Source organism: Fonsecaea multimorphosa (assembly GCF_000836435.1).
Source record: "Fonsecaea multimorphosa CBS 102226 unplaced genomic scaffold supercont1.42, whole genome shotgun sequence".
NCBI classification, from domain to species: Eukaryota; Fungi; Ascomycota; class Eurotiomycetes; order Chaetothyriales; family Herpotrichiellaceae; genus Fonsecaea; species Fonsecaea multimorphosa.
In genome coordinates this window covers 119,777-146,176 of record NW_015971676.1, presented here as the reverse complement: position 1 = coordinate 146,176, position 26,400 = coordinate 119,777, and the positions used below count along the sequence as shown (strand labels likewise).

Genomic DNA, 26,400 nt, shown 5'->3' with positions numbered 1-26,400 from the left:
GTCGACTCTCCAGCACGTCACGTATCCCAGCTAGGAGTGAGTGCGGGAGATCCGGCTCGTGTCGCATCGAAGCTGGGCGGAAAGGTTCCGCAATATTTCCCCGTGGATGCAGGCCTAAGAAGGCCACTGCGCCGTCCCATGTTATCCAGGTAGTGTCCAACGAGAGTCGTTGAGTTTCGAGGTGCGGCGACCTTCATCACTTGCCCCAACGAATAGCCGCCATCTGTTGCAAATTTAGCCTCTGATACGATGAAGAGATCACGAATGGGATCGGCGCACCATCAACCTTGATAAGGACTTCGCGCCGGGAAACGTGTAAACCGATCCCGTCGGGAAAGCCAGCTCTTTGTGCCCACCCTAGACTCTGATTCCCCCAGGCGGTTTCGTTCTTGGCCTTCTTGGTGAGTCCATTCCCTGGTATCTCTGGAAATACTGGTTCTTCTAATGCAGTCCGACCCTATCCCATCAATCTGACGTTTCTGTTCGACGGCGGTCTGGCGCCCAGGAAGACGGCTTCGATGGTCTTGTAGTCTCTGAAGGTGCCTGTTGAGATGAAAATTGAGCGTAGGAACAGGAGCCCATGCGCAGACAGCGGAGGATTAGGTTGCAGCCTCTCGTACATAGGATGTCGGGGTCTTTGCATGTAGAGCCACGTTTGCGATGAGAGCCAAAGCCCAGTGACGTGTAGCCATCACCTACCTTTTGGGGGCATCCTGCATGCCTTTCACATGTTGTCGTTTGAAACCTAGCTTGATTCCGGCTCACCATCTCTCCACGCGACCATGCAGATGAGGCCCTGGAAGACACTCTCAGCATCAAGACCCTCGCGTCAAGCCCGCCTTGATTTCAGACCTTGCACTTTGCCTTGCAAACTTCCTGTAACCTCGCAGAGGTCCAACAGGACACTTTCAATAGCGCACAATAGTCCACCCGACTTCCTGCGTGGTGGTAATCGTGGTGGTCGCTTCGCCAAAGGTGCTCCTCCATAATATCATAGTTTTCGGTCGTCAAGTACATTCTTCAGTTCGTTTTTGATGCACTTCCTTACGTTAGCAATACAGAACTTGAGGGTGTAGAGCTCTCGTGAAAGGGCTTTCTTCGGGACACTTCCAGGGGCCATCGAGTCGTGGACTGATTGCTGAATCTGCAGACCATTCTCCCTCTGCCACGACATAATAAAGCCTCGTATCTTGCACCGTACCGACTTCAAATTTCCCCGGTTCAAGTCCTTGTCGAGGCTTGCGGGCGTCGTGCGTGCAACTGCTTCCGCGAAGTGCTTCATTCAGTCCGTCTGCCAAGCATCGGCGTCTGGTTATTTCCCGACGTACCTGACACTGGTCAGTATGCTCTGACAAGCTCAATTACTCCTTCTTGACAACACACGCTCCCTGAAACTTCATGAATGTCGTGTTTTAGCTTTAGTAGTCTTATTAGCGAGCGGGTTGTGAATGGATTTGCCGCGGATTCCAGATCTGTCCTCTCAAAGCCATCTTCAAGGCAAGCTCCAGCTGTTCTTCGGCACTCAGTCCTTTCCGCCCCCCATTTTCCCGCTTGGTAGTCATTTGGGATTGTTTCGGACAAATCAGCGATCCGTGCCCGAGATAAGGAGGGCAAATCCCTCCCCCCTGGATCCCTACGGAGGGAAGTTCGGAGAAGGGAACAGGTTTCACACGATCAGACCGTTTGACGAGTAGGCATTGGACGGGATGAGACACAGGTGGGGAGCAAAGAAGGGAGAAGACCATGAGGACCTTAGCAGCAGGATCGGGAGTACTCGTGAGAGTCTTCGCGCGGGAGGCTAGAGACTGGCGGGCAGTGACACTGTATCACGGTCTGGCACTAAGTCAGCGACCTGGCCAAGCGTTACGAGGCTAAACCAGAGCTCGTCGCGGTGACGCACGCAGGAAATGTCGTTGCTGTGCACCGCAGACTCTTCTTGGATAGTCCTTCGTACTCGAATTCATGCCATAATTGCACTCTAGAGGGCTGTGATCAGCCTGCTCAGATTGCCTCGTGACACACTGGAAAAAGAACAACTGCTTGAAGGCATGAATTGGACCACGATGCATTCTCAGGGCCCCTGACCTTGTTTCGGTCCCTCGCCATGACTTGACAATCCATGGAATGGTTGATGATCAGGTCCAGGCTGGAGGAGGGTAGGCAGAGTCTTGAGGACTTGAGCTGTACTTGAGCCGGAGGCGAGGCAGCCTGAGTTAAAGCGGCAGGAAGTCGCCAGCCGGGCTCAGTGTCACGGTGGTAGAACACCAAGAGACCTTGGTCGTTTGACCTTGATCGTTTGACTTGACGTTTGCAATCTGGATCGTTTGCAATCTGATTTGCTGTTGATGATTCAGAGGTTGAGTCATATATGAAGCTGCACGCGCATAGCGTGACGGAGAGGATCGCTGCTGCCTCTGCTCAACGCTCTAAGGTATAAATATTCCTGACCTCGTAGCTCCTTCCCACCACCTCTCGACCACTTCTCGGCCACGTCTCACATACATATCTCTGAAGTTGCACGGCTCTCTAACCAGCTTTTCATACGACGTTGATCAGATTCTCAACCAACTCACAACAATGAACGCCCCACAGTCTCGCGTCGATGCCCCAAGCCACAACGACCTCAAAGAGGCCCTTTGGAGTAAGTGTTGGTTGGATCAGAATGATACCTACCTATGCTAACTCGGTGAAGTGCTGGAGATCCGAATGCTTCGACGCATCCTCGAACTGAAGCGTTCAATATATTGGTTTTTGGATGAGGAGAACTCATATGCATTGAGGGAGATTGACGAAGAAATAGAGTATGATATCCCCTCCTAAGGTCCCCCTCTTCCCACAAGGCTCACGATTCGCGATGTATCATAGAGAACTCAATGACCCTCGAGCATATTGGCCTTGGCGCTTGGACAATGAGCTCAACGCGCATCAGCCCGACGTCCAGACCGGCGGCGGTAACATCAGTGACAATCACCTCAATGGCAGCCAAGCTAACGGCAATGACCCTCATGACAATCACACCGCAGTCAGTGAGCCCACGTTCTCGGGTACCCTTGTCCCAGCGGCAATTCACGGAGGTCCCACAAACCGAATTGCCCGATTGACCGAGGACCAAGTCAATGCCATCCTTGAGGTCTTGGAGCTCCCCACTGCAGGAACCCCGGCAGACAAGAAGGAGACACTTCGAGTGGCACTGGGAGCTCCGTTTGTTTCCCCGGACGGAAACTGATACACAGAGCTTGTTGCGGATGGTTATGGGGGAAGACCTCGCTGAGAGCGGAATCAGCAAACGGAGACACCAATTCAAGTGACTGAGTACGGGAGCATCAGCAGACTGACAGAGTACTATTGAGGAAAAATGACCTCACTGGGAGCGGTATCACAAAATGGATACACTAATGGAAGTGTCGGAGTAGGAGGGAATTCTTGGCTGTTGAACGGTATCAGCGAATAGATACATACACTAATGCAGAATGAACACATCAATGGAACTCATTGACTGACAACTGTAGTCTCAACTCTCTCCCCTTCCCCTCCCTCTCCCTCCCCCCCTTCTTTTCGAGCATGCCTGCATTGACCTGGCAGAGAAAACAAGTCGCCCCCCAATTTGATGGAGATTGACCAAGGATGGGCGTCCACGTGATGACCCTTTTGGACCTGGTATATTCTTTTTCTACCAAAACATGTTCCGCGTACGAAGCCCAAGATAGCACCGGATACCTAATTAAGCTCCCCCGGCTGGCTGCAGCGCTTGACCGAGCCTGTGTCTGACGATTCTGGAGTCTCCAGGCCAAGAGGCGAGCAAGCCATTCCCGTCTCGCGTGGGCATGCTTGGTACAGGAATTGATCAGACAGACACATGAATTGGTCCATCGACAGAAAGAGACCGAGACTAAACCAATTCATACAAAGCGACATCAATCATCTGATTACTAAAGGCGATGAAGAGCAAGGCGTGCTCAGACATCAACCACCCAACAGCCGGCCGAAGGGCCCGGCGGCTAGTAGCCCCAGCCTAGGTACCGTACAAGCGTTGCGGATCAACATGAACCACCCGCACACCTGCAGTTGGGGGGCAGGTTCTGGGGCCCCAATTTCTGCTCCCTTCAGCAAGAGGATTCTCATGACCATCCGTCCATTGGCCCGGGGGACGTACCGATGCGACTCCTTATCAGTGGAGGCGCATGGGATGGACGGGTTCCTCGTTGGTTGGGTTGGTTGACCACAAGAAATTCTGGGCAACAAAGGGCGAGCCGTGTCGGCGCTAGCTGGAGTAGCGACCAATAGCGTTACGCCACATGTTCAATGCCCGGAAGGAGCCCCGAAAACAACAGCGACGCGCCACGACCTCGTGCAAGAGTCTCCACAGGTGATTGGGGTTATAGGGTTCGGTGAGGTCACAGCAGTTATGCTTAGCCAGAGCCTCGGCGATTCCATCTCTTAGATACCCAGATACAAATCGCAATCGATAGAAACAAGCCTCCATATGTAACGCTTTGCTGCAAAAGTGTAGACGATTTAGCCGAGCGAAGTTTGTATGTTCTCCGGAGGCGGTGTATATCGCTAAAGAGTTGTTTGGTGTCTGTATATTGTCCAATCCAACACTTGTTTATCACTGGCCCCAGGACCAAATGGCGAACAGACGGGAACTGTTTCGAATGGAACAGACTTTTAATATCTGACAACGGCTTATCGTCGTAGGGTTCGCGACCTGTTGATAACTCGTAAAGGAGGCTTCCGAAAGCGAAGAGTTCGGTCTCAGTGCTTGGGTCATCACTCCAAGGACATTGGGCTCGATATCCTGCAAAGACCAGTGGTTCTGAGCCATCCAATGATGATCCTGCGAAATCGCACAACTTGAGATTGGAGCGAGATTTATTGATCAAAACATTGTGGGCTCCGATGTCGACATGGTACACCGCTTTACTGTGCAAGTACATATACCCTTCCGCGAGTTGTTCAGCGAAAAGTAATATATGATCGTCAGATAATGGTCGCGCTCTGGGTTGCCGGAGAAACATTCGTAGGGACATGTCCATCCTTTCCAGGATAAGCAAATTTTTTTCCCCCTGAGAAACATGATACACATCGACAATTCGAGGGTGGCGCCCGAGGCGAAGGTATACAGCGCATTCGACGGAGTGGAGGTTTAGATCATCAGGCTTCGGGACTTTAACAACAGCATTCGCATCCAACTCATGAATAAAACTCGATGTACCACCTGTGAGCAATGTATCTGGTGACGCACGAAAGGAGGTGTAGTTAATTGGCTCGGTCGCCATCATGAAAAGTAGAAATGCTCAGGAGTTGCATCGAGTCGAGAATATGGAATATTGTTTACACCGCCGGAACCTTGAAAAGACCGTAGCTAGTCCTAACTAGGCAGCTTTGCCGGATTCAGCTTTTTCCCAGCGTCCTAAGTCGAGCCTGAACCCCGAGGATCAACAGATGAGGTTGAAGTTTTGTGAAGGTTTCCGTCGTCATCAAAATCATAAACGCTCTATTTTGGTTAGGAATTTTCCATTCGTGAACCAAAACTATTCTCACATATGTATTCAGCGACCGACCGGCACATCCTGGGCATTGACCCTTCTTTCTGGTCGATGACGGAGCTACTGTAGGGGCGTGCCCTGCATCATAGCAGACTATTCCACCACCTCGGAGATGGGAACTGGTACAACGCTGGAACTCAAGCTGGGTGATCATATGGTCTGTACATGTTCCGTAAGTTACGCGATGCTCGATGTAGTGACACATATTGTGAAGGCTGCATCGTTTTCCCCAGAAAGACTTCCAGCTCCGGTTATATTGCCCCTCTCATAATGAGGGGTTGAGACTCTAATTGGACGATTCAATCAAGAGTCTGGGAAATTATTCTGGTGGGAATTATTCGGGAGAAAGTAGAGAAACCAGGCTGTCAAGACGAATCACGGTAGTTTCTGGCACGAAATAATCCGTAATTGTGTTTGATCTCATCACAGTTCTCATTGGTCACTTTGTGGAAGAGACTTTACTGTTTATAGAATGCCAAGGCCTGCTAATTTCCCCCACTTCTTCCGAAAAAACAACATGAGAGAGTTTGGAGGAAGCCGGTTTTGCCAATCTCTGTACGAGGTACGAGGGTACACAACATACTCATTGCTCGGAGCCAGCCCCGATCACCTACGTCATTCGCTACTACCACGTGCAAGAGTCCTCCCGATTGATTGGGTCTACCTCGTTTAGCGTTACACAAACAAGCTCAGTGCTCGGAGCCAGCCCCGACCACAAAAGTGACCTTTTTCTCCCACGTGCGAGGTTCTCTACGAGTGATTGGGTCTGCAGGTACTAGCGTTACACAAGATGCTTGAATCGATCCCGACCACGAAAGGAACTCGTCACAGCCACGTGCGAGAATTTCCTTGGGTGATTGGGTCTGGGGGAGCGTTTGGTTGTGAGGGCGAGAAAAACGGCTGCATTATGGTCCCCCGTCAAGAGCGCCATTCATCTCATCCATCAACCGTCCCCCGAAGCAGCAGAGCCAGAGCGTCGAGTCCAGGTAGTGGCCACAAAAACGCGTAGGTAGGTAGTGCGCGTGTGTGCTTGTCATGCAGTGTTGCGTCGAAAGACTGGCCGGCACTGGCCGGCACCCAGGAATTCCCCGATGGTTCTCTGAGAGATCACACAGGGCCAATTCCTGGGGAGGAACCAAGGTTCGGTGAATAATCTCTCCGGCCGAAACCCGTCCAAAACGTTGAACTCACTCTCGGCAAGGGGAAGAAGCTTTCTCTCTCACACACTCTTCCCAGGCCGGCCGGTAAGCGAGAACAGGCATTATTCGGCGGACTTCAGAGGGACGGAGAAGATATTGAGGAGAAGAGTTGAAGGGAAGAGCCAGGACTTTTGAGATCCGGTACAAGTTCAAGTTTGCATGTGGCCGCCATTTAGTTTTCGACGGGCGTTGGTTCTATGAGTACCGAGTACCGATACATTGACGTACTGGCGAGGACGCTACAGAGTAGGTAGAGTTCAACTTTGTCGCTCGCTTCCGTGGCCCATCAGCGCCCCCAAGGTTAAGCTGGCGCCAGCGCCGGGGCCTTGGGTGAGGATCTCTTGGTACTCGGTACATCCTACCAAACAGCAAGCCAATGCGACACAAGTTACACAACCAGGCATCCCCACCCCTGTTGAAACAAGAGAAACCAATCCCTCTCCTGAGTCCTGACTCGGCCCATCCAATCCTTTGCATTGTGTCCGTGATCCCACCCGAGCCTATATCTGGGTCATCCATCCCCCAGCCGGCGAACCTGCGACTCCACACCACCAACGCTTCGCTAAACAAAGGTACTCATACGATCTGCCGAATCGCAGAGGCGCCGTGATCTGGGAGGACCGATTAGCTGGCACCACCGGAGCACAAGGGTGGGCGATCTGACTTACCATTCGGGCCACCCACTTATCCAAACCTAACCACTAGCGACAGCAGGCTCTTGGGGAAGAGAACCGGGAGCCAGGTTGATGTTCTGGAGTTTCACCAGCGTGCCCGCAATCAGGTCTTCCACCTGGAATGTAAAGGGCTTGGGGTACTCCATGAGCTTGCATTTCCCGCTGCCATCCTCCTGCACGCTCCAATCCATCAAGGTCCCCGAGATGATTTCTCCTCCCTCCGCGATATGCCCATCTTTGGCACAGATTGTGACGGGCCCGCTGTAACAGGTGGGCAATGCTTCCCACAGAACTCGTTGATTGTCGCCGGTGGGATGGCTGAGCTGCCGAGTCGACCAGGAGGTGACACCAAAAATCAGAACTGCCAAGCCCCGCTGGCCGTAGTCAAGGAAGGAGGGGGATCGCTTAACAATGCTGAGCATCTTGTCCGCTCTCCCACCATGGACGAGGATTTCCCGCTCGCCCGCCGTGAGATCCTTGATGTCGATAGCCATGTAGCTTGGCCACCAGGCTTGAACAAAGCGAACGTCCGGCGGCCCGTCGGACTTCTCTGTGAAGTCGAGGAAAGGTTCGAGCATGTCGGGAGTGGCCATGGTGATGATGATGATGATGATGATGATGCGTGACTGTTGGACTGGTCGCTTGCCGCTGAAGCATCAGGGCCGAGCTTAGCTCCAGAACTAGAAGCTGAAGGTTTGTTGTCCATGTGGGCCAGCCGAGAGGGTTTATATGTGTCTTGGACTCTTGCTGGACGGCTGATGGATCTCCAAGCAAGGGAGGAATCCGGATATGCTGAATGCAAGGGATGGCCAATATTCCACCCACCATTTCTGGCCCTGGGGGGTAGGATACGAGGCTCGGTGCATCGACTGGAGCACTGGATCGTAGCTAAAGGGCAGATCGACGGCCTGGATCGAACAAATGTCGGATGCCTATTACCCGGAGATCGGTCAGAGGTTGGGAGCATCTCGTACGGTGCAGCCCCCGCTACTTTCAGGCCATCCTGCTTTCTGGCCTTCAGCTCTTGAGCTTCAAGAGTTGCGGCCAGCTGACACCCACGTTGCACCACCTCTGCTGGCTATTGGACAATCACCAGCAAGAGGGCACGCTGGAGTGGTCGAGGTCTCAGCCTCCAGGGGGTGTCAAGGGGGCACGGCACGGCTGAATGGCTCGATGAGGCATGGTGAAGTTCGGATGGCTGGAACCGAAGTGAGGAGAGCAAATCAAACATTCCCACCAACACGTCAACTGCGCCTGTCAACCAAAGTCAATGCCAATAAGGGAGGGTGATCGGGTCAATAGCAGCAGAGTCTCTGCCTGTCAACCAGGTCTCTGAAACACTTGCGCAGTGGCCAGATTCAGGAGAACCCTCCCGAGTCCCGACCGCTCCTCCAACAAGCAAATGGCTGGCAGGCCACACCGCACAGTCGGCCAAGCATGTCCAACCCTCTCCTGGAATGTGGCGGCACAGCCCCAACATCGACTAACAGGCGAGATCGAAATTGGCAGCAGAGGGCTCGATGGGTATCGGAATTGCCATTCTGCGAGACTGCGAGACTGCGAGACTGTGAGACTGTGAGACTGTGAGACTGTGAGATCGCAGTCATCGTCGCCCATGAAGAATAGCGTCTAGCAGTCTGCGGGGGCGAGCGAGACACCCATTGTGGGGGCAGATCGCCCATGATCGGATTCTTACCAATGAATGCAAATCAGACTGGGCCTAAATGTTCAACATGGCTCGCTCGGCAGAATAGCCATCTCCACGAGTAGTATCTTGGACCGTATAGGCTTGCACCTTCTCTTATGGTTCTCTTGAGGTCCTCCCGTCGAGATTCCCGTAGTCTTTAGGCGTGAGCTTGCCGGACAGTCTCAAGGTCTTCCTCGCCGTATGTTTCGCGTTCTGCGACGAGCGCTCGCCACCGATGACCACGATGACCATAGAGAGATATCTTCTTCGGCCAGCCGCCAGCAGCCCTGTCCGAGGAGTCCAAGCTCGGTCGATCAATGTTATCGAGCCTCTTGGACTTCATCCTCGACCGATGGGGAAGGGGTGGCTTTCCGAAAGCCGCACCCAGACCCTCTCGCATCTTTGTTTCTGCGTGCCCACTTGACTCGTCTATCTTGAGAGAGGAATTGTGTTCCAAAGTGTGACGCAGAGCGGAATTGAGGGCGAAAGGATTGGGTGCTTGTCGAGGGGTTGAGCGGGAGCAGGCAGCCGGGCCGCAGGCAAGGAAGGGCATTGCGGCCAGGTGCCGCAGAGAGACGTACAAGTTGACCGTGATCCGGTCCGTCCCGCCGTGCTCGCAAGGAGAGGCATCGTGATCGTGGGTGTGTGCGCGTCGTCTTTGTGAGGATGGCTAATTGTCAATCGGTCTGTTGAGGCTTAGAACACGGCGGAAAGCTTCAGAGAAAACCGAGCCCAAGGCTCAAGCTGTGGCTGCCTGCACCAGCTCTAAACAGCTGTGCGACCTCTCAATGGATATATCATGACACCAGTCGCACAGATGAATGTTCCGCATCAAACAACTGGCCTGCTGGGGGAAGAGGAACGGATTGATTCGAGCAGACATGAGACAATAGTTGATCTGGGGAGCACCTTGACAGACTGCGCACGCAGGCCCGGAGATGGAGAAGCGTTGATCCGACAATCGCAGGGGATTTGACACGTGACTGGCCGACCGCGTCGCGGCCGTGGCAGTCCAGTACGTGCGCACGTGCTCGCGAAACCTGCCTCGCGTTATTAGTCAATGCCTCGGTATCCAAATTGCAGCAACTCTCGCATTCTCACCATCGCAGGCAGCTAGCGCAGGCACGTGACTGCGCCGGTCAATGTCTGCGCCTTTCATTGTTGTTGTCCTGCCAAAACCTTCCACGGAGTCCTTCATACTACAATCCATCAATTCCATCGCTCAAAGCGTGATACGCCTGCACCCGCAAAATCTTCCTTTCATCATGGCCGCGATGTCGAATCCCCCACAGTCAACCAACCAGTCTTGCATTGCAAGTGGTGCAGATCCCTCCGATCCCTCCAACTGTTGCCCCAACCGCCTTCGATCAGGGCCCGACCCGCCGCCGGCCGGTCCCCATCTGCTAGCCAGGCAGAGCCGCTGGCGCGAACACCCAGTAGCCCCGAGTGTCGTATTGACAAGTTCTGTCGCGTTGATGGCGACGTCCAAAAAGACAAAAGAAGAGAGAGAGAGACAAAATTGATCATCCGGCCAATGGTAGAATCCAACTTACAATGTGGAGCAGAGAATGATGGACGTTGAAGTAACACACGATCTTACCACGACCACGAGTTCGCCAATAGACCACCATCCCGGGTGACTGAAGAAAATGTTCAAGAGAATGTCGTTACAAGGGCTTTATACATTTCTCCGACGCCTGATTTCCACCTTTTCCCGAACGCAGCGGTAAGATATTTCTTTGACACATGGAATTCTAGGAGCCATCTTGATAGCATCAATACGAAGCCAGGGACATTTGCCTTAGGGATTAGGTTTGGCGTCATGCTTTTGACTTCAACGATCTTTGATCTTTCGTACGTTGAACCATCTTTCTTTCTCGAGCTGAGACCCAAGCAAAGCTCGATAAATCCTCGCCCATGTCGAGCGAAAGGTGCAAATACATACATCCCGATGGACATGCACTCCAAGATAGCATCCTGTGGTTCTCTCAAGGAGACAAAATCGAGGCGTTGGGGAAATTGCCGAAATTGTTCTTCAGTGACTTCTTCAGGTCTCATACCATTCGTGGCGAGCAGCGTTTACCTGCAACGACAACTTGGTGTTGCAGGTGTCCTCCCAGTGAACTGTTGAGAGCCATCAAACGAAAAAGACTTGAAGCCGTCGATCTCGAGGACGTCGCGAACTATATCCGGACCTAAAAGACGGCTTTTCGCTGTGCCGATTGCGCGGACTTCGACAGGAGTGTCTGTCTTTTTTTTCTTATCGAGTTCGTCTGTGGAAATTCAACTTGGACCCCCGAACCAAGCGCCTTGCCATGCATTCAAAGCCTGTCGAGACCAGGTAAAAGGCGAAAGGCAGGACATGTGCCGGGATTACCACTGAAGTTGGAGATTGGCGGCTAGATGTCAGAGCAGGACAAAAACATTCACACGAATCAAGACAGATTGGCCCTCCACGACACGCCAGCAACGCGGTTGGATGCCACCGATCTCGTCCGGACTGGACTTAGCCAAACTCAGGGGGCATGCATGGGCGTGGTGGGCCAATGGGGGACATGTTGAGGCAGCACAGCTGCTGCTTCCCAATTCAACATGTCTCCAAGGTTCCTCCAGGGATATGAGGCTGTTTAACTCCGTGAGCCACACTGTCTTCCCGGTGAACTCTGGCGGCAACACTCCTCTATCCTATCACACAATAACACTGAATGTGGCTCAATGGTCGGCGACACGCAGAAACGAGACAAAGGGGAGGCGAAGTGCGTCCGACGAGATGGAGAGGAACGGAAGGCTATTATTGACCAGGTGGTGCATCAAGTGATGACCAGTTCGCTGCCTTCACAACGACAAACGATCCCGACTGTTCAGCCAGCGGAATCTCATACAGCACCCGAGATATTGAAAGTCTCCCACTCATCGACTACGAGAATTCCGTTACTGGAAACTGAACAGGTATGGAGTAATCTTTCCATCATAACTTATCACTAATATACTCTAGCTTCAAGAGCAAGCTCCAGCTGAAGATCCAGACGAAGATGTTCCTCCTCGCCCTGTTCGCCGGCTCCTCGATACCTTCAGTCTCCATTTCTACGTCGTTCTCCATGCTACTGTACCTATTGCCTCCTTCATCTAGATGCGTTTCGGCCGCAATCAACCCTCGAGCACCGGAGCGTCTTAGGAAATATATCAAACTGAGGTTGAAAGGTCCCTTGAGGATTGCAACTACTTGGTGGCTGACGCCATACTAATATACGTGTAATCACGTAATTTATCACGTAATCACTGTCACATGATCTTACAAGAGGCTGGCCGTCAAATCCTTCAGTTTTGACAAATTGTCCTTGGACTAGCCGCTGGCTACTGCACTTCCGCGCTATAAGTTGGCTGCAAGGGCTGTACTCTATGTCGCCTGCGCTCTCCAAGCGTGAGGAGAGATGCTGCCCCTGAGGAGGAGTCTTGGGAGCGGTCACCACGGTTGGTCCGTTGCTGTCGGTCTCCTTGCTTTGAACTTGGTCTCCCGCCCGTGCGACACGAGCTCCTTGCCGCAATTGCAGTGTGCTTTCGCCACATAGTTCTCCACTATCTCATCTCCGCTGGAGAAGGACAAAGAGCTCCAGATCCGACGGGACTGGACTTGCAGCCAGAGAGTCCCTCCATTGGAAGTCAAGTCCAACAACTTCGACCTTACTGAAGTCGTTCGGCGTGTCCGAGGCGGAGTTCCAAGAGGCAACCTTGAGGACAACCTTCATATCGTTTGTCACGATCCCTTTGATGTCCAAGAAGTCGTGCAAGAGACTCGATCTTTTGCGACTTTTTGAGATCAAAGGGATCGTGATCTAAGTCACCTACCGACTGAGCAACGGACAGCCTCGGAGTCTGCGACGCTCTGTGGGTCTGCCGAGCGACAAATGCAACCTTTGCAGAACAGGTACGCTGGGCTCACTGCTCTGGTGCCTCCTTGACAACCTGCTACACTGCACTGAGCACCTCCATCAGGTCAACGGCGCCTGTCTCCCATCACGACTTACACGAGAGCAACATCTGCCTCCACTTCCCGACCCCGGCGAGCAGGCTTCCGGACTTCTTCGCTGGAGACCTTGGCACGGCGAGACCGATCGACTTGAGCATGTAGGAGGTTTCCAATAGGGTCGACCAACTTCATTGCCTAGAAGATGAACGAGGGATTCAAGGGCATCGACACCACACTCAATTGCGCCTTTGGCTCTGTCTGGCAAAAACGTACACCAGGAAGCGTCCGACTCGTGACCTGGTTCATACAACTCGTCAACTGTCTTGGGATTCTCTCTTGGAGACGTTTCCATGCCACGAAGAAGCCTCCGAGTCATCGAAAGCATACCACCACGTTTGGGTTCGCCCCTTACTGATCTGACAAGGCTCTTGTGGTTTCGCAAGTGACTTGCCAATATCGTACACACCAGCCCAGAGCTCCTACGCAGGCTCAGAGAACCTCTATGTGAGACCTGACAGGGATAATTGTTCTCCAACGGCTTTCACTTCGAGAGTGGAATGACAATATGATCCACGTATGCATCGATGTCATGGCACTGTCAACTTCACTTTCCCTGGATCCGCAGCCTTGATTTCAGACCTTCCGATGACGTGGCTGACATGCTTCGGCGAGGGATTGTTCAGCTTGGCCGTGATCCAGGTCTGACTTTTAAGAGCAACCAGGGTCAATGATTCGTTCTCCATGAGCCAATGATGCCCTGAACGACCAGGCCCCTTTACTGTATCGCCAGCCCCATCGCCGTCGTCCCTAGACGAAGTCGATTGGTCATCTTCTTATTGCTTCTTAGCGCCATGGCCTGCTTGTGCGTAATGTCTGCAAAGACATTGTCGTCATCCTCAAACGTGGCTTCAATGGGTGCTACGGCAACTTGGAGCTCGGCAATACAATAACATATCTGGACAGGATTAGCGGTTGAAAGTCTCTTCTGAAGCTCTTTCTTACCCTCGGACAGGGATAGCAGGAGAATTTAGGCTGGAGTGGTGATGAGAAACAATAGCAGGGACTGCGCCTGCGAGATGAACATGATGTTGAAGAGGAACATCATTGCTGGCCCAGCATATTCCTTGATGGTGGCCCCGCGGTAATCCTCGCAGTTGAACATGGCGTAGCCACATGCGACACCCGCTGTCCGGATGCACGTGGGTACGATCTCCACGCCCTTCAGAAATTTAACGGATGAAGAGCACCGAAACTCCAACATCCGAAACTACGGCGGAATCGAGATTGAGGCAGCCTTCGTGTTAAAATTTCGTCTTGGTGTATGGATGGAAGACTAGCCGCAGATGGATGACACTCGGATGACGTTGAAGATTTGTGGGAAATGGAAGAAGCAGTCACAGTTGAGACGAGCGACAAGGGGTCCTGAGCGCGAAGATACATCGCGGCGATGAGCGGTCGTGGCTATCGTGTGGGTCGATGAACTGGCCTGTAGAAGTAAAATATGGTGGGGACATGCAATCTGCTTCGTTACGGACAGCGCCAAAGAAGCTTGGAGGTCTCTACCTCATAGTGGAACAATACGATGGTCTTTGGCGTTGGTCCTCATGCCCAAAGCCTGTATTTGTGCAGTATTGTCTGGAACCTTGCCGGCAACGCTTGTCTGCCGCGTGGACGCGAAGAGTAGATCTGGTGCAGATCTGGTGATATCGGGGCAGACACGGCACAGCAGGCATCGATTGGGAGGTAGTCGAGCTGTCATCTGGAGGAAGAAAGTGCACAGGGGAATTGTTCATGTAAGCCTCGTGTGCTCAGCCTTTCTCAGCCTCGTCCCTATTTCAGCCTCGTGTTTGTTTCAGCCTCGTGCTTGTTTCAGCCTTCTTGAGCCGATTCTGTCTAGCCTCGTCCAGCCTCGCTCAGCCTTTTCCTGCCTGACTCAGCCGATCTCGGCCTCGTCAGTCTTGTCAGCCTTGCCCAACCTCGTATGGTGAACCTTATATACTCAGCCTGTACAGCCTTGCCCAGTGTCTCAAAATGTCCGTCCTTCCATTCTTGCGCCGCCCACGGTTTTCCAGGTCTCTGGAGGGCAATCAATAAGGGCTTGAAGGAAATGCGGCGAGGTTGATTGAGGCGCATTTTCCTTCAGCAAAGTGGCTTGCGGGCTGTCTCGTGATCAATGTTATGCCCGGATTGTCAATTTCAGACAAAGAGGTGCAATCCGCACTGTGTCCATCAGCCTTGAACCGTGCGCTACTGATCGGTCAGACATCCTGTTCGAAGGTACGTCGCCGCGATCAGGGAAGTAGCAGCTGAATAGTTATCGGCAGAGGAGCCTTTTGATCGGTTGGATTGCATATCATACCATCCAACACCATGTGGTGTCGTGGTTGATGCACGCTGTCACGCTGGCCATCCTGTATCGGCAATGAGGAGACACAAAACAAGCTGCAGCTACTTTTCGCTCGAAGACTCCCTCCTCAGCGACCCCGACAATGCCAACGCAAGCATCCTATTGACCGGATGGTACTTTTACGCGACAGCCCCGACGGAAGAGGACTCGAGTTATCGCAAGATCAGCCACAAATCAGGGGAAATTATCTGCACGGGCTTCGATAGCATCGTCTTTCAACTAAGGTTGAAGGAAACAAGCCGGACTGAATTACCAAAGACGTAATGGTTCAGTTCGAGGCTGGTGCTCGTAAGTTCGATTGGACAGGGAGACAGAAAGGCAAACGGGGAGAAGCATAGCGGGAGAAGCATAGGGGGCGGAAGGGATCCAAAGGCAGGATATACATACTCACATACTCGGGAATGGTCTCCGCGTATGTCTGCAATCATTTGGGAATGGACCGCACTGGCTGGTACTGGAACAATCCGTGTTCGAATTCAGGATAACCAGAAGAAGAAAGGCTGTGAATGGGGAACGTGCAATCTGCAGTTTCCAGTATTCAGCTTTCGATCTTTGGTGAATGTTTTCTGTTGAACCTATCAATGGAGGAGCCGGCGTGGCGGTCCAACGAGCCAGCACAGGCCACGATGGCAAAGGTGTACAGGATGATATGACGACGTTGAAGGTCGAGTACTTCATTCGTCAGCAAGCCTGAGCCCAAGCCTCACATGAGGCTGACAGGTCGTCGGCTTCCCCTTTCCGAGCCTTCACACAAGCAGGCAGGCAGGCAGAACAGAAGAAAATACCCAGACAGATGACTATCAACACCAAGACCGATGCGACGCCGCTCCCCTAACTCCACCACACACAGATTCCTGAACTTTGCTGACCGCTTGGACGTGGACTGAAAGGGTATGGGTCACTCTGGATACACTGGGTGAATTGATTTGGTGACGACAGAGCGCGGCTCGGGTTGCAACGTGCATCGGTATCTTCGAAACACCTAATCAACCTTGGCATACGAGACTCTGTGGTCGTCAGAATCACATTTTCCGTCGGCCCCGTCCAGATTGTTCGTGATGCTATCGACCTGGTGCCGGATGCTCTTGACACGTTCATTAATACTTGCAAGGCGTTGCTCCAGTTGGCGATAGCGGTCGAGCATTGCTCTGATCTTTTCGAGCTCTGTCGGTTTGGAGGTAGCAGACTGTGGTGAGTCCATGATGTGCGTCAAATAAAAGTGATCGAAAACTGGTTGAAACGGTTGGAAAGGTTGGCTTGATTGACGGGCATTTCGAATGGTTGGAGTGGTCGAAGTGTTTGGAGATAGTTACACCAGTCTCAGTAGTGGTTGAATGTGAAAGGGAGTTGCCCTGGCTGTGACGAGTGAGGCAGCGCGTCCCAAAATGCGAGTCCAGGAACTCCTGGGACACAGTAAACAGAGAGATAGCGCTCTCGTGAGTCGTGCACTGCGTGCGTAGGGTGCACGGGATGCTTTGTTCAAAACGTTTATATTAACAAGCCATATTGAAAAAGAAGTCTTTGGCAGCTTTCATGGTCCACAATGACTCGAATTCGGTGGTGAGAAGACTGAAATTCACTGTATCAGATTGCCTCGTGTCACCACTAGGCGTCACTGTCATGTGTCACTGAATCACTTCACTGCCTCCTTCAACTGCCACGTTCCACGGAGCTAAACATTCTCTTTAACCCACTCCATCTTCTACTAAACCAGAAAACATCTCTCCGAGCAAAACCACCCTTCATCAAAAAGTACTTGACAGCTTTCAAAGCACTTTGCAGATCCCAAATCGTTTGACACCGTCCCTCATCATGGATCCAGCACAACAAAGCACAGATCCATCGAACCAAAGCACGGATCAACCTCCCCAAGACATGCCTCCACCGGAACAAACCAACCTGTTTTACCAGGCTCTCATCCACTTCGGGACCGGCCGAGGAATCGACACCAGGTTCGCCCAAACCCACATCGACACGCTTGAACGTATGACTCGGATGGAGAATCAGATGCGGGAAGTTCAGGAGAAGGTGCAGAACCTGGTGGACCGGGTCAGTGAGATCGAAGACAGGCTTGACAACCTCGACTCTCAGATAGTGGATCTGCAAGGCGATGTGAAGGAGTGCACCAGCAATGACGAGTCTACAAGCTCACGGCAGGATAGTTTGGAAGGAGAGGTTAATTGGCTGAGAGGAGAATGTCAAGGAAACGACAGGTACATAAGCGAGTTTGTCTCGACCCTGGATGACTTGGACGCCCGGGTCTCGAAGCTGGAAGGAGAACGAGAGGGGTCCACCGGATAGATGGAGATGGGTGCACGAGACTACAGTGGTCGACAAATTACCCTACCAAATGAGCGCCTGAGCCAGGAGAGTGGAAGCATGATTGTACGCGCAGAGCGAGCTGGAAGAACGCAGGAGACACAGCTGAATGCGGGCCGCGGGCGAAATTGAAAGTGGGTTGCAATGGATATGATAGCAGCCTGGAGGGGTTCATCACCTTGAGCAGCATGGGAAACCAGAGTCGGTTGAGATCCACGGAATTCAGATCGATTCTTGACATGGAAAATCTCTACCCTCTTTGCCTGGCAATATCTACCGGCATCAAGAGAGTCCCGTGACCTAGCTGGATGGGTTTTATGTGTGTACCGAGTATAGCAAGACGAGAAAAAGTCCCAACTCCTTTATTCCTCAGCTGGAGAATCAGTTTGGCCATGATGTTCTCTCTCATTTCCTTATCGTAATTGTACTGGGAAAACAGCCGACAACTCCCTCACTGGAAAAGCTCTCACGTCCGTGAGGTTATATGGGAATTGATTCCCTTTGGTAGCACATGTGCATTGACATGGTCGAGGAGCCCACGCTCTGAGACTCCTTCCACGAGGCCCGGGAATTCCAAAGCGCCATTTTCAACGTCCACACTTTGTCGGCGGCAGCAGCAACACAACGATGGTGTCATTCAGCACTGGTATCATGTTCATGGAAATCAAACGTGTCTTTGCTGCACGCTGGCCTGTAATGTGTGAAGATCTCCAGCTTGGACGATGAGTCGAAGACCGATCCTGACTCGGTTGGAAACGTGTGATACCCCCTAATGCTTTGTGTGATGTCTTCGCTGAACCAAGAGACGAGGCGTATCGCTCCTAAACTCAAGATCATTGAGGAAAGCTTGCCCCAGCTATTGTCGACCTTGTTGAAGAGAAACAATATGGGGTCAGCTGCGGACTCGTCATGAGGCAGCGTCTCACCCAAGGTTGCACCCAGCAAACACTGTCTCCTCTATTGATCCTGTGTGCCACACGCCGAAGTGTTCAAGGACATTCAGGGATGGCGCGAGGTGGTGGGGTTTTACCAGATTGCTTGTTCCTTGAGCATTTTCTGGTTTCATGAGCTGCCTCGAGGCATCCGACCATCTTCACTCAATTCTCAGGGCAATAGCAGCGTCGTCTATTGGTCACTCACCATCCAGGCCATAGTTATACGATAGCCACCAGGCGCTGGACACTACACCTGTTCGGGACTATAGTAAGCTAATTATAGTACTCCATAAATATCTACGCTATACCTATTTAGGAACCTCGGCCTCCTGCTAGTCAGACTGTACCTAGTCAACGACAAGGTCCTGACTATAGTCAAACGTTACCAGACTAGTCATGACGGATCCATTGACAACTCTGAATCCCTCTCTAGCAGCTCGAAAGTTGTCGTCGTGCGCGAGTTCAAGCAGTTGTGGTGGTGGCGATGCAAAAAGGCATCACCTCCTTGCTCGAAAAACAAAAATAGCCCAACCAATGTTGGGAGGAAAGAGGGTGGCATGGAGACTGCGCAGATCGCAGAGAGTACCCTGAATTCCCCGAAGACATTGTGCTTATTGACCCGTCCATCAAGCGCTGTAGACACCTTTGTCTTTCTCATCACAGTCATTGTTGCATTATTGCTTTGTTTGGCGCTTTGCAAGTGGTATCCATCTTTTGTTTCGGATCTGGCTTTACGGTTTCCAGGATGTGTTGGTCCAGTACTGTAACTTTTGTTTCATTCGCTCCGAGCTTATTTGCTGGCCTCAGACCGTCTGGTAGGCTCAATATTCGGACGGATGATATTGATTTGGCAGGGGTCTTCTTCAATGGTGCCTGAAGAATTTTCCGACTTTCGGATCGACAATGCTTGGAAATGTCTCGAAGCCAGTATCTTGATAGCATTTGAAAACAATCCACGTACCTCAACTATGGTCCACCCGGGGGTTGTGTCTGGCCACTATGAGGCTGTCAGATTGTCTTTGCGCGTATGCAGCAGTGGCTCCGGCTTCCTGACCTCCTCCTTGATTATGTTGTTATTCAGAGTCCCCGAGAACATATGTATCGGTGACTGTCAAAATATCGTCTCGGTATATGGATGTAACAACAGTCGCAGACAGATGACGCTAGCTCGAACGACGTCGAAGATCTGTGGGAGATGGAAGAAGCAGTCACACTTGAGACGAGGGACTCGTATTTAGCGGCCAGTAATTTAGAAGGTGAGGATGGCAGCGCGCTTTGATATGGCGCTGGTGCAAGTGGCGAGCGGAGAGAAGCCAGTAAACATAAGGAGAGATATCTTATGTTCCAGGAAAAGAAGAATTACTTCGGAAAGCATCGAGTTGTTGAAGATTAAGCAGAGTATCATACCAGGAAGCAGCGCTGGTGCACCGTTAGTGCAGGGACACGAAAAAGCGACGGTAGGTGCCGAATTGAAATTGGAATATCCTTTTGGTGAAAGGAGCGTGTGCGAAGCAAGCAAATACACGTTCGCGTGCCAGATCTTGAAATATCAGCCTCGATAGTTCGGGATCGAAATTTTGGTTTTTTCATCACCGACGGTGTGTATCAATCCTTGCTCGCAAGGCTGAACAAAGCCTCGCAGCTTCCTTTGATCTCTGCTCTTTCACTGCCTCTTGCACTATATGCCCTAATTAGAGTCATGCCACAATGAACCAGGCTGGTCTTTGTATGCCCCGCTCAGCACTTCCTGGGCACTTTGTACATATAGTCTGCACTTGCATCCCCACTCTTGACTTCATGCAAGCTTCTCATATAAACGTCGCCGCAACACACGCACATCATGGCATCTCCAGTGACCAACAAGAAAACACTGCTCGGTCTCCCCAACGAAATCATCACCCAGATCATCGATTGCCTGGATAGCGATCCCTGGCCGCACAATCGCCGTCATGTCCGAACATTCCGGGTGACGTGCAAAAGGATTCAGGAATTGTCTGAGAGGGCCTTCTGGCGCTTTCTCCACGTGGCAGATGACCTTCAAGAGGATCGACTCCAATCCATGTTGAAAGAGCGCCCAGAGAGATTCAACCTGGTAAAAACCTTCGTGGTCTACCCGCAAACATATTCGCTCACTGGACGGCTGCAGCTGGATGCCCCAAGCGCCAGTCCGCCTTTCTTTGCACGTGTCGTTCGTGCCATACCCAAATTTCATCAACTCAGGACGTTGCATATTCACTCAAATTTCCAGTACAACAAGCATCTCTTCGCTGCGCTGAACATCGCTCTCGGACGCGCTGATCTTGCGGAGTTACGGGAGTGCACTCTCTACAGTGATACATGGCAACCGGTTTGGATCAACCCTTTACTTTGTGCACCCAACCTGACAACGCTAAAAGTGATGCACCCCTTCCTCGATGACACCGACGACCCACTGCCGCCGGCCCATTCCACGCGATTGAAGCACCTTACAATGTTCTACGACGGCTCGTTAAACCCAGACGTAATCTCGACAATCCTCAGCTTGCCGGCATCCCTAGAGACTTTGGAGCTCCAGTCGTCTCATGGCTATGATTTAACGCGAGATCTCGAGTACCGCTGCGTGAACAATTTGATGGCAGCTATTGGGCGTCATCAACGGCACCTCAAGAGACTCAAACTCTATATCGCTGAAATAGGCGTGTATTCAGACGGTAGCTCCAGCCAGCTCATTGACTATACGCCCATGCGGGGCTTGAAAGAACTCACCTTCGTTGGTCATTGGAATGTCGCGGCGGCACCCATCAATTGCTTCGTCAATTTACCCAGTGGACTCCAAACCCTTGATTTCCATGGGCTTCTCGACTTGTCGGAAGTGGTGCAGGGCCTCATCAACGTGTCTTCGCATGCAATTGTCAGATGCCCACCGTGCGTGAAGATTGATGACGATTATCGCGCGAGGTCGACAATATCTGGTCGTGCGGAGATGGAATTCGCTAGGCCATTCACACGGAATGCGGCCCGGGTCTATGAAAATCACTTGCGTGGCGTGGGTATGTTTCTCACCAATGTGCCAGGAGTCCACGAGCTGCAGCTCACACTCAGAGGTCGCACTACCGAGATACGACTCCGGGCGACCAAATACGGCTCGCAATCCTGTCCGACCCTGCATGCGATTGAGCAAGAGTTCCATCTACGGGAACCCGCCTCCTTCGATGTGTGGTCTATGCAGCACAGACCGCAACCCTTCGGGCTTGACTATGAAGAGCCAAGTCAAGCTGTGCAGCGAGGCTTAACCTCAACGTGGGACTAACTTTGTGTCTACGCAGGTGGAGGCGGCACCGGGAAGGAAGAACAGGCGCGAAGAACGGCGAGCAGGGTTGGGAGGGAAGGGCAGATGCAGGGGGCAAACAGGAGCAAGACTGTCACCAAGGGATCAGTTGGAATTGCATGAACAGTGGACTGGGCGAGGTTCGGGACAAGAACCAATGATATGCGCTGAGGAGAAGTTGACTGTCACGCAGGTCGTAATGTCAGATGCATCTATCCAGACCAGTCACCGCTTTTGGGTACAAGGGTGGAATGGGTTAGACAGCCAGCCCGGCAGAAGCTCAGTGCGGACATTTTAGAGAATCTCAACAAATATGAACAATGATTGGTATTCCGCCGTATCCGTGTGCTCGTTGCGTACTATTCTTTGCTCCATTGTCTCCATGTTTTTGTTGAAGAACCAAGATAAACAGGACAGTGGATCTGATCTGATCTGAGTCCCCATACCAATGTCCCAAAAACTGTCTTCCAGCCATAGCACTGAGATTACCCCGGCGTCAGCTCACTAATTGTGGTGCGAGCTCAACTCTGAACGCTGCTTGCGGCGCCCTTGCACAGTGCTGCTGATCAGTTGCTCAACCAGCCCAACAAAAGAACATTTCTCCATAGTCAACCAAGTTTGATCCTTCGTCGCTTAGCCTAGTCCTTGGACCCATATGTCACGAATTGCTACCCTCAGTGCCCATATGCACCACACCTGAATCGGGTGGGGTATATATAGCAGAAGAAATAGGTGTTGCACACAAGGCTGTCAAGAGACAAGGCTAAGGGCACAAGGCTACCGGGTAAAGGGATACCTAGTGCCTAGTCCACGTGACAGTAAGGGCGGAGAAGCTATAAGAGATAACCCCCTCCCGAATCGGGTAGGAATGATTTCCTCTTACTTCTTAAGCGTTGAGTCGTTATCTATAGGAACTATAGATAGTTACAATAGTATATAGTTTAACTAGTCAGTCCCTACCGTATAACGTAGGTCCTGATAATTCTCAACGCTTACCTTATATACGGTGATACTATTAAAGCTAATAGCGAATTACTAGCGTAGTACAAAAAGACCTACGACGGTAGCCTTTATAGAATTATACTATACCTAATTCTAGTAGGATACATTTCTTAATATATCCGAACCGAATATTATACCTACGGTCTTATCGTAGACTAAGGGCGCGGATCCGATAGTTCCGCGGCCTACCGTCGCTACTCTTACTAATAGCGATTATAGTGCCGGCCTTAAAGATCTATTAGAGGAATAACTAGAAGCTAAGGTTACTCGGCTTAAGATAGAAAGAGCTAGGCGTATAAAGGTCGAGCGTCTACGATATCTCCGTACGGGGAGTAACCTAATAGCTAATTAGGTCGCGACGTAGGAGACTATAACTCGTTCTCGAGTAATCTTATCTAATTCTAGTAAGGGAGTTAAAAGACTAGCTACGGAAGAGTTACTTAGTGTTACGAGTTGACCTTATGGCCGTAGGAGCCAGCTCCAAAGAAGAAGGTGTCCCGACGACTTAGTATAGATACTAGGGAACACAAGAACCAATGGAAGCCGGTCACGTGATAAAGAACCCATAGATATATGCGGCATATTATAGAATATCACAGAGCACGTAGAGCGCGAGAGTATATATGTTACGAACAGGCCAAAAGGACGGCCACAGCACAGGAACAAGGGAGAAGGTTTGCCGAAAGGAGTGACGACACGAGCCAGGGCACGTGATGTGCTCTGTTATGCTCCCAAGGCTGAACAGAGCCACACAGAGCGGCGGGCTCTATTGTGCTCCCAAGGCTGAACAGAGCCACACAGATCCATACGAATCTCCTTTGTCTATATAATCTCAGCACAAGTCCATAGCTTTTAACATAGTCAACCTCAGTTACAAAGAATCGAGTTGTTCTCGGTTACTCGCTTTGCGTATAGCTATATACTATACACTTGGTTTCCGTCTCTGCTACATTGGGCCCCACTGCTATATCACCAAGTAAACCACCTCGGGTTTGCTCGTTGACACCTCACGTGTTGTAAGGCGACTCGTAACATAGTATCGGCCTTTTTTTTTTCTACTATACTAGCTATTAGCCTTTTATTTCTCTTCCGGTTCCTTCCGGCGTCTTTCTAGATTTACTTCTATTATTAATATAGATATCACCTTCTCCTAGGTAGTTTTCCTCGTCCTCGTGCGTGGTAGTCCTCTAATAGGGTCGCGACTCCCTTTATACTACGTTACTAGAGTCGAGTGTTTCTTCTTCTGAGGGTATCTCTCTTCCTTATGGTGTTGTTTTCTAAGTAAAACTTCTCTATCGTGTCCTAGTAACGGGATATCTCGTTATCGTATCGTTATACCGTAGTGATAGAATATCTCGTTATCGTATCTTTATACCGTAGTGATAGAATATCTCGTCATCGTATCTTTATATCGTAGTGATAGAATGTCTCGTTATCGTATCTTTATACCGTAGTAATAGAATATCTCGTCATCGTATTGTTATACCGTAGTGATGGAATATCTCGAAGGGGTGGTGGACGCCGTGAGGGCCCCCTTATATTTAACCGTGGCCTTCTTCTCTAAGAATACTAACCGAACGGGTCTCCTTAGGCCTGAACCTCTACTTCTCTCTTGCCTATACTAGACGGTGGTTAAAATATTATAAATCGAACTATACCCCGTGCGGGTGCGTACTTTAAGGTGGTTCACTAGCTGAGATGGATAAGGTAAGTCTTATAGTGGTGACATTGTGAACCTATACGGTTCGACTATGAACTTAGGTTAACTACGAGGGTCCTCTCTACAACGGGCTACCTACGTATATATATAGACTTCCGCTGTCTAATGAGCATGTGCTCTCGCGCTCTACGTACTCTGTGACATTCTGTAATATACCGCATATGTCTGTGGGTTCTTTATCACGTGACCGGCTTCCATTGGTTCTTGTGTTCCCTAGCATCTGTGCCAAGTCGTCGGGACACCTTCTTCTTTGGAGCTGGCTCCTGCGGCCATAAGGTCAACTCGTAACAACCAGTCAGTCCCTACCGTGTGGCGTAGGTCCTGATACCATACTCGTAACAGATTCACACTTTTGTTTTCCTTGTGCTAGCAACGCACAGCATCACTCTTCATCTCAGACGAGTCCGAACCCGTGCCAGTTCCTGCTCCCTTTGAGACAGCTCCATCTTTCAACTCTCGGTGGTTTGCAGTTTGCAGTTTGCAGTTTGCGCTTTGAGGTTTGCGAATATGTTGAGGTTTTCGAGGTACCGTGGATACAGCCAAGGTCTAGAACCACATCAGCTTGTAACTTTCAGCCAGAAGAGAAAGCCGACAGAGCGTACCAGGAATGGCAGAAGATCCACTATGGTCCATAGCTTGGAGTCCTCGACTCCCAGGAATCAAAGAGCTCGCCTATATCCCTCTCTTCAACTTCATCTTCTTCAAGCTCAGACACGGGATTCCAATGAAAGATCTGGTCCACTGATAGCCTGCTCTCGTCTCTTCGCCCGTAATTCCTCCAGACCTGAAAGATTATCGTCATGCTGTCCTTCTCCTTTATCAGACTCAGCCCGTGGTCAGTTTGGCAATGATAGCATTTGAACTCTGCCCAGTCCTCTTCCCCCTCCATATACATCTCGCTGACCATCACTTCTATCCAATCCCAAATGGGGCCCTCGGGTCTGTCGGTAAGATGGAAACACTGGTCTTCCATGGCGAGGTCGCGGATGACGGACATTTCTGTCCCCGGGTCTGCGCTCACCTTTGCGCAAGTAGCCAGAATCAGTTGCCCATCAACCACTCGTGCCTCATTGATGCGAGAAACACCTTGGTCAAGGCCACCCACGTCGAAGTAATCCAACGATATGCCGTCGTCGCGCAAGGCCAAGTCCACCACCTCACGTGTTATCTCCAAGGAATCGCCTTCTCCGTAGATCCACTGAGTCCATGAGAATTTTGTCTCCTCGCGCGTATGTTGAAGTGTGAACGGACATTCGTAATCCGAGAATGAAGTCTCCTGCCAGACATAGATACGGCCACAGGTACGGCATGTCAAGTACTCCGGGTGCTCGCGTTCCACGAGTTTTCCGAACCGGATGCGTGCGGCCTTGTCACTGATCGTCAGGTCAAGTCGGGACCAAAGAAGTTTATGAAGTTGTTTGCAGGAAAGGCTTAGGGCGAGGCGCGACTCTGGGTCCAGAAAATCCGTTAGTGTGAGGATCAGCTCGTTGGGAAGACCGAGGAGTGGATGATTTGATGGATCTTGTTGCTCTGCCGCTCTGCTGTTGGTGGTGTCCATGCTGTTGGTGGTGTCCATGCTGTTGGTGGTGTCCATGCTGTTGGTGGTGTCCATGCTGTTGGTGGTGTCCATGCTG

At 51.4% G+C, this 26,400-nt stretch overlaps 7 protein-coding genes across 7 annotated transcripts; 3 read left to right on the top strand and 4 right to left on the bottom strand.

Moving 5' to 3' along the window:
* Window positions 1-991: 991 nt before the first annotated feature.
* On the bottom strand, window positions 992-1,174 carry Z520_11743 (uncharacterized protein; the record flags this gene model as incomplete). The annotated part of the gene is made up of 1 exon (XM_016782231.1): window positions 992-1,174. The coding sequence occupies one exon, from the start codon at window positions 1,172-1,174 to the stop codon at window positions 992-994; it is 183 nt and encodes a 60-aa protein (XP_016626690.1).
* A 1,403-nt stretch (window positions 1,175-2,577) lies between these two features.
* Z520_11742 (uncharacterized protein) lies at window positions 2,578-3,226 on the top strand (the record flags this gene model as incomplete). Its single annotated transcript, XM_016782230.1, has 3 exons — window positions 2,578-2,641; window positions 2,693-2,801; window positions 2,866-3,226. The coding sequence occupies 3 exons, from the start codon at window positions 2,578-2,580 to the stop codon at window positions 3,224-3,226; spliced, it is 534 nt and encodes a 177-aa protein (XP_016626689.1).
* Window positions 3,227-7,442: 4,216 nt separating this feature from the next.
* Z520_11741 (uncharacterized protein) lies at window positions 7,443-8,015 on the bottom strand (the record flags this gene model as incomplete). The annotated part of the gene is made up of 1 exon (XM_016782229.1): window positions 7,443-8,015. The coding sequence occupies one exon, from the start codon at window positions 8,013-8,015 to the stop codon at window positions 7,443-7,445; it is 573 nt and encodes a 190-aa protein (XP_016626688.1).
* A 1,251-nt stretch (window positions 8,016-9,266) lies between these two features.
* Window positions 9,267-9,662, bottom strand: Z520_11740 (uncharacterized protein; the record flags this gene model as incomplete). The annotated part of the gene is made up of 1 exon (XM_016782228.1): window positions 9,267-9,662. One exon carries the CDS (start codon window positions 9,660-9,662, stop codon window positions 9,267-9,269), a length of 396 nt encoding a protein of 131 aa, XP_016626687.1.
* Window positions 9,663-17,295: 7,633 nt separating this feature from the next.
* Z520_11739 (uncharacterized protein) lies at window positions 17,296-17,784 on the top strand (the record flags this gene model as incomplete). Its single annotated transcript, XM_016782227.1, has 1 exon — window positions 17,296-17,784. One exon carries the CDS (start codon window positions 17,296-17,298, stop codon window positions 17,782-17,784), a length of 489 nt encoding a protein of 162 aa, XP_016626686.1.
* Window positions 17,785-20,577: 2,793 nt separating this feature from the next.
* On the top strand, window positions 20,578-22,026 carry Z520_11738 (uncharacterized protein; the record flags this gene model as incomplete). The annotated part of the gene is made up of 1 exon (XM_016782226.1): window positions 20,578-22,026. One exon carries the CDS (start codon window positions 20,578-20,580, stop codon window positions 22,024-22,026), a length of 1,449 nt encoding a protein of 482 aa, XP_016626685.1.
* A 3,362-nt stretch (window positions 22,027-25,388) lies between these two features.
* Window positions 25,389-26,378, bottom strand: Z520_11737 (uncharacterized protein; the record flags this gene model as incomplete). The annotated part of the gene is made up of 1 exon (XM_016782225.1): window positions 25,389-26,378. One exon carries the CDS (start codon window positions 26,376-26,378, stop codon window positions 25,389-25,391), a length of 990 nt encoding a protein of 329 aa, XP_016626684.1.
* Between the last annotated feature and the right edge of the window lie 22 nt (window positions 26,379-26,400).